This window comes from Mauremys mutica, chromosome 1, assembly GCF_020497125.1.
Source record: "Mauremys mutica isolate MM-2020 ecotype Southern chromosome 1, ASM2049712v1, whole genome shotgun sequence".
Lineage (NCBI taxonomy): Eukaryota > Metazoa > Chordata > Testudines > Geoemydidae > Mauremys > Mauremys mutica.
Window position 1 is genome coordinate 134,249,965 of NC_059072.1, and position 6,728 is coordinate 134,256,692.

The following is a 6,728-nucleotide window of genomic DNA, read 5'->3' on the forward strand; positions in this document are numbered from 1 at the left end:
AACATGTACTCCTGGAGATCTGTTCAATTATAAAATATAGGCTGACTTAAAATACTGTCTAAGTGATACAAAAAATTATATATATATATATCTACATATATATATAATTTCCAACATCAATAAATCCTGCTGTACCTCAGAACCCAAATTCATTCCCTTCTTTACAGGTCTGTTTCCCTATTGGTGTCCAGACAGAGTGCATAGAGGGATTTTCTAAGATCTAGGTTGCTTTTAGCTTTGATATTGGTTTTCTCTAAGGATCCAGTGCCATTGTTGATTCCCTCACTGTTTTCCAAGTGCACAACAGATTTGTTCAGAGAGTTTTTACTGCGACTTCTCTTCAGCTCCCCCCCAGCTGAGCTGCCCTGAGCGCTGCTGGGTTCCTCCTTGAGAATAGCCTGCTCTTCGTTGTCAGTTCCTCGGTGGTAGAAGTAGTTGAAGTTGGACACGATGACGGGTACGGGCAGTGCTATGGTCAGCACGCCAGCGATAGCACACAAGGAGCCCACGATCTTGCCCCCTACGGTGACAGGTCTCATGTCCCCATAGCCCACTGTGGTCATAGTAACCACCGCCCACCAGAAAGCGTCGGGGATGCTAGAGAAATGGGAGTCTGGGTCGTCCGCCTCGGCAAAGTACACGGCGCTGGAGAAGAGGATCACCCCGATGAAAAGGAAGAAGATGAGAAGCCCCAGCTCCCGCATGCTGGCTTTCAAAGTCTGCCCCAGGATCTGCAGCCCCTTGGAGTGTCTGGAGAGCTTGAAGATCCTGAAGACCCTGACCAGGCGGATGACCCTGAGGATGGCCAGGGACATGGCTTGCTGCTGGCCCCCGTTGTTGTTACTGGCGGTGCTGGGGGCCCCTGGCTCCTGTTGCTCCTGAGCCAGCTCGGTGCCCAGGGTGATGAAGTAGGGGATGATGGCCACGATGTCGATGATGTTCATGATGTTCCTGGAGAACTCGGGCTTGCTGGGGCAGGCGAAGAAGCGCACCAGCAGCTCGAAGGTGAACCAAATCACGCAGGTGGTCTCGATGATGAAGAAGGGGTCGGACAGGCTGCTGGGGGGCTGCATCGGGGGGGCCTCCCCGCCGGTGCCGTTCAGGGCTGCCCCGTGCGGGGGCTGGGGGGCCTGCAGCTCCCTCTCGTCCCGGAACTCGGGCAGGGTCTCCAGGCAGAAGGTGATGATGGAGATGAGGATCACCAGCACCGAGACGATGGCGATGCCCCGGGCGGAGCTGGAGCTCTCCGGGTACTCGAAGATGAGCCACACCTGGCGCTGGAACTCGTTGCGGGGCAGGGGCTTCTCCTCCTCCTTGATGAAGCCCTCGTCCTCCCGGAACCGCTCCATGGCCTCCTCGCCCAGCTGGTAGAAGCGGATCTCGTCGGCGAAGACGTCGATGGAGACGTTGACCGGCCGGCGCAGCTTGCCCCCGGACTGGTAGAAGTAGAGGATCCCGTCGAAGCTGGGCCGGTTCCGATCGAAGAAGTACTCGTTGCGCAGCGGGTCGAAGTACCGCATGCGCTTGTCCGGGTCGCCCAGCAGCGTGTCCGGGAACTGGTTGAGGGTGCCCAGCTGCGTCTCGAAGCGCAGCCCGGAGATGTTGATCAGCACCCGCTGGTGGTGCAGGGCGCGCTGGCTCTCCTCCTCCTCCTCGGCCGCCGCGGCCATGGCCATGCCCAAGCGGTGCCCGCCTTCCTCCGGCAGCACCATCGCCTCCTCCTCGCCCCCTCCTGGGTAGGGGCGCGACGGCTGGGGGGGAGCAGGCGGCGGCGAGGCGCCCCGGGGAGCGGGCACCCTCCGGCTGGTGCTGCCGGTGCTGTCGCTCCTGCTTCTGCAGCCGCCGCTGCCTGCCCGCGGCTGCTCCTGCTCCGGGGAGCCGCTGCAGTCGTTCAGCCAAGCGGGGGCGGCGGCGGAGTTGGGGATGTGGAGCAGGTCCCCCCGCCGCCGCGCCCGGCCGCCTCCAGCATCCTCGCCCCCTCCCCCGATGGCCGTGGCGCCTCCGTTCTCCAAAGTCACCAGCGCGATCTCCATGGGCAGCGGCGGGAGGGAGGCGCAGGGCAGGCGGCGGGCATGCTGCGCTCCCCTCCCTCCGAGCCGGCCACCTCCGGGCTGCCCCCGGCCGCCGCCTCCGGTCCGGAGCGCTAGTGCGCCGCGAAAGGCAGCCCAGCCGAGCCCCAGGGAACCGCGCGGGGACCCGGATATGAACGAGCGAGCATTAGGCTTGACGTCAAAGAGGATCCCTTCTTCCCCGCGCCCCCCAATGCAAACAACCAGCGGTTACCAGGCTACAGCATCCCTGCCTGGCAAACACGGCCCGCCCCGGCCAGCCGCCCTGCCCCTCGCCCAGCCCTGCCCCTCGCGGCGGCGGCGGCCTCCGGGGGACAAGGGGATGCTCCAGTGCCGCGCACATTCCTCGCTGCAGTGGGAACTGCCCGGGAATCAGGGGAGCTGAGCGGGGAGAAGGGCACTACAGGTAGTTGACTTCCGAGGGGGAGAATTTCCACGGTGATCTCAGTCACTCTGAAGCAGACCCAGGGAAATCAGTGGATCTACTCCGGGTTCACACTGGTTTCACTGGGATCTGAATCTGGTCCATGGGGAGTGGGGAACGGCTCTCCATGGAGAAATGGCAGGGAAGAAGAAGTGCAAATATGACAAAACAGGGAACCATTCCCGAGCTCCTTACTCGGCAAAGTCCCCACTAGGATCCATGGGGCAGCGATCGCAGTGGGCTTTAATGAGAAACCATCCAGCTCAGACCCAGAGAAAGTCTCCTTTCAGTTACAGATCCATTGATGCCAGTGCGTTTGCAGCAGTGAAACGGGAGAAATGGGTTGATGAGAAAAGGGTCGGCTAGACAGGACCCAGAACCGCTGTAATAATGTGAGGCAAGAAAGGACATGGGAAATTGTATCTCGCACCACAAGGGGGTATTTTCCGTTTGTAGGGTACATGAGCGATTGAAGTTATACAATGAAGCCTGTCCTACAGTGAATGTCTAGACATCGCCCCCACTCCAAAACACACACAAGCTCCCTCTCTCACACACGTGCCTGCACACACAACCAGTTCAGGCTGAAACAAAGGATTATACTGCCTGTCCCCATTCATGGATTATTCGTTAAAAGGATTTTATACAGAGAGGTCTGTAAAGTCTCTCCGGCTACAAAACCCTATTTGCACATAATGAAAATCATAATCAGAACACACTTGGGGGATTCTTTTGGCCTTTCGATTTTTTTCCAAGTTCAGAGAGAACAAAGAAATGGGGTGTTGGAGCCTACCCTGAGTTTGCTTAGCCTGCAGAAGACATGAGCTGATATCTGTTTCAAACCCCCCCCCCCCCCAAGGAGAAAACAAAATATTTACATCCGAATAAATTTCTATTCAGGATTTCAGCATGTCAACACCATTGATCATGTTTTCCATTGACATACGTTCTTAATCCAGATCAAAACTTTGTAAATGTCAATAGATTCAAATTTATTAGAGAAAACGGATCGAGGAGCCCCTTGTCACACTGAGTGGAATCAATGCTAAGATATTATTTGTTTGCCATCTTCAGTACATCTCCTCAATTTCTATAGGGAATTATAATAAATATATATAAGATTATTGTAATATTCAGTATTTTACAACGTGCTGTACCTATTTTTAACTGCTGTGGATTTCTGGGTTTCTGAAATAATCAGGAGTAAAATATTTAATATTAAAGTGGAAAACCATTTTCCTCCCTCTGCTATGCACCACTGCAGGAACATTATTCATTACTGCATCCTTTTGTTATATTCATGTGGCTGTATAATGATTTGCCTCGTTTCACGGGGATTAATTCATTTCCACTTAAAGTAAAATGTTATCTCTGTACACAACATATGCCCACACATATTAACCATTCCTGAAATAGAAAAAAACATAATTATATTAAATGGTTGTCATTAGTGATTATTTCCCATTGACACGGTTCTGTTCTATACTTTGCCTCCCAGAGCTAACACAATATCAGTGACATGTAAGGCTATGCAGCTATAACCTAGGGTCCAATTCTGTGAACACAAGTGACTTTACTCACGTGAGCAGCCCCCATTGAATCCAATAGGACTACTGGCCCAGGAGCAAAATAGTGTGTGTATTTGCAACATGGGGCCCTTATTTCACAACACCAATTATTTATATAATAATTCAAATCTGCAAAATTGTAATTACCTCTGGGATATTATTTATTGCTGTGTTTGCCATCAGACAGACCTGCAAATAGCACCCAATTGGTAGCAAAGATTCCTGACTCTAGCCTCTCTCCAAGAGAATAATAATCCCATTTCAAAAGGATACATCACCAGAAGTTAGCCCGGACCTCTCCGAGTCAGTCTCAGTGCTACTATCGAATCACAGGGGAGGAAAGAAATCTCCGCTGTTTCCACTTGGGTGCCATGGAGCTAGCAAGCATACTCCAGAAAAGAGCTCTAGTATCTGGTCATCACTGTATACATTTTCTACACCCATTCATGAACCTCTCCCCTTCAAAAACTCACTCATACATACCCACAGACACACATCCCTGATCACATTCACCCACTGCTACACCCATCCACAGGTACATATAAGTTTCCCAAACATACACTGGATTACCTGTATACACCCACCCCATGCCCAGACATATCCACCCATGTATGCTCCCATGCATGTACTGTATTTTCATGAATGCATAAACCCACTACATCTCTGCACTTACCCACTCACATAGGTAATATGAATGAACCTCCTCTCACACACAGACTCAGCCTATCCTCTTTATACAGTTCTCCCGCATTGCACCCACAATAATCCATCCATGGCATTAGGTACACCTTGACAAACACCCCAAAAGACACCCCATACATACTAACCTTCACCCCTTCATACACATGTCACATACAGATCCACACTCATGGGAGGGAGAATTGCAGAAGGTGTTTCTGGGAGTGAGTATAGGTGGATGCACCGCTCAATGCATATTCTTGAAGCATCCACCTATATTCACCCCCAGAAACACCCTCTGCAATTCTCCCATGCCCCACTTAACATACACAGTGCAGTAATATGGTGGAGATCACAGCCTTTCCTGGCACAGCATCTAGGGATTGATGCTACTGCCTCTTTTGGGGAACTGGAGGAGGAGAGAGTGGGGGGAAGGACAGGCAGATTTCTGCCTCCCAGAGTGTTCAGTCCTAGCCCCAGTCAGGGGTGAGAGAGCACGCACTCTGTGACATACTGTACCAGCATTTATCTGATGACTGAAGGAGTTTCTGCAGAATTTAAGCTTTCATTTGAAACAAAATTCTAGCCCTTACAGTTGTGAAGGTAACCTTCTGAAGGTGAACTGATGCAGTGCTGTTTTCCTGCTTTTGGAGGCAAATGGGAATTATAGCTTTAAAAGAGAGATAATCTGTCTTCATTTAGCTCAGGTAGAGTGTTAACTCTGAAACCTAATAAAGGAAATAAAAATGGCAACATCCTTACCTCTTGCCCTGCTGATCATTTTAGCAGAAACATCCAACTACTTTGGGATTGTGGGCAATGTTTGGGTAGAATACAACTATTTACTCTCTCTCTCTCTCTCTCCCCCTCCCTCCACCAGCTTCCCAGTTTAACCATCCTGGGAACCCTCATGTCCTTGTACCATTGAGTCTGGGTCCCCTTCCTCTATACAGGGCAGGTTTTCAGGATGTTTTATGTGAGGAGGGCATGATGGACAAGCAAGGAGGTGACTGGAAGCAGGGCCCCCACATTTCTCAGTGCAGTGAGCAGTGGCTGTGTGGCTGAATGCTTTCTTGAAGGGTAGTAGTGTCTATGAAAACTCCAGGCAGAGGGCATTGGATAGGGAGGGAGGCATGGAAAATAGGCTGACTTGTAGATAGAGTAGTAATGCTGCCAATATTTTAACAAGGGGCTTTCTCAGAAATGTTCCACTTCACTCAGTGATACATGTGACATTCCTTGGATAACATAACCCCAACCACACTTGCATCCACACCAAAACATTCCATTCTTTCCAGCTCCATCCATGTGTCAAAGAAATCAACACTTCCACTCTGTTTGCCATACTTCCTGTCTCAGGGAGGTGCTTCTACATGGCTCTCTTACCTGTTCCTCACAGCAGGAGCAAGTGGATTGCCTTGTGGCCTGGGTAGCAAACCTCCTCTGGTGGTTGCTTGGCTGGTAAATAGGATTCCTCCGGTTCTTTAGGTGGGCAGGCCCCTTCTGACTGCTGCTGGTTTCTTCTGGCCAGGGGGATGCACAGGGAAGGGCAGCTTCTTCCCCTTTGCTAAGAGCAGAGGGAAATGTCTCCCTTTTCCTGGTTTCAAAGAGTGCTACTCCCCTGGAACACTCCCTCCCACTGGCTTGTGAGATGAGGCCTTACCAGGGAGGAGACTCCAAAGTGTGAACAGGAAGAGGAGCCAGTGCCTGCCTGAGGCTCCCATCCTTTCCCACCAGTGCCTTGGAAAGGCCTTCCCATAGCAAGTGCCTGAGAAAGAAAAAAGGTATCCCAGCTGCCCTACCTCAATCTCCTCTCTGAAGGCAGACCTGTACCCAACCCGTTGTCTCCCTATACTCACGCATACATCCCTCTGCCAGCTCCCTCCCAGGCACAGATAAATAATATAATCATACATATATTTACCATTGAACCTCCATTTTGAAAGGTCTATATTTTTTCTAAAAGACAGGGAATTGCACAATGTGCCA

The 6,728-nt window shown here is 51.4% G+C and overlaps 1 protein-coding gene across 1 annotated transcript; it reads right to left on the reverse strand.

The window, feature by feature from the left end:
* Positions 1-132: 132 nt before the first annotated feature.
* On the reverse strand, positions 133-2,033 carry LOC123343448 (potassium voltage-gated channel subfamily A member 5-like). The gene has a single exon (XM_044978585.1). The coding sequence runs from the start codon at positions 2,031-2,033 to the stop codon at positions 162-164; it is 1,872 nt and encodes a 623-aa protein (XP_044834520.1). The 3' UTR covers positions 133-161.
* Positions 2,034-6,728: the final 4,695 nt, after the last annotated feature.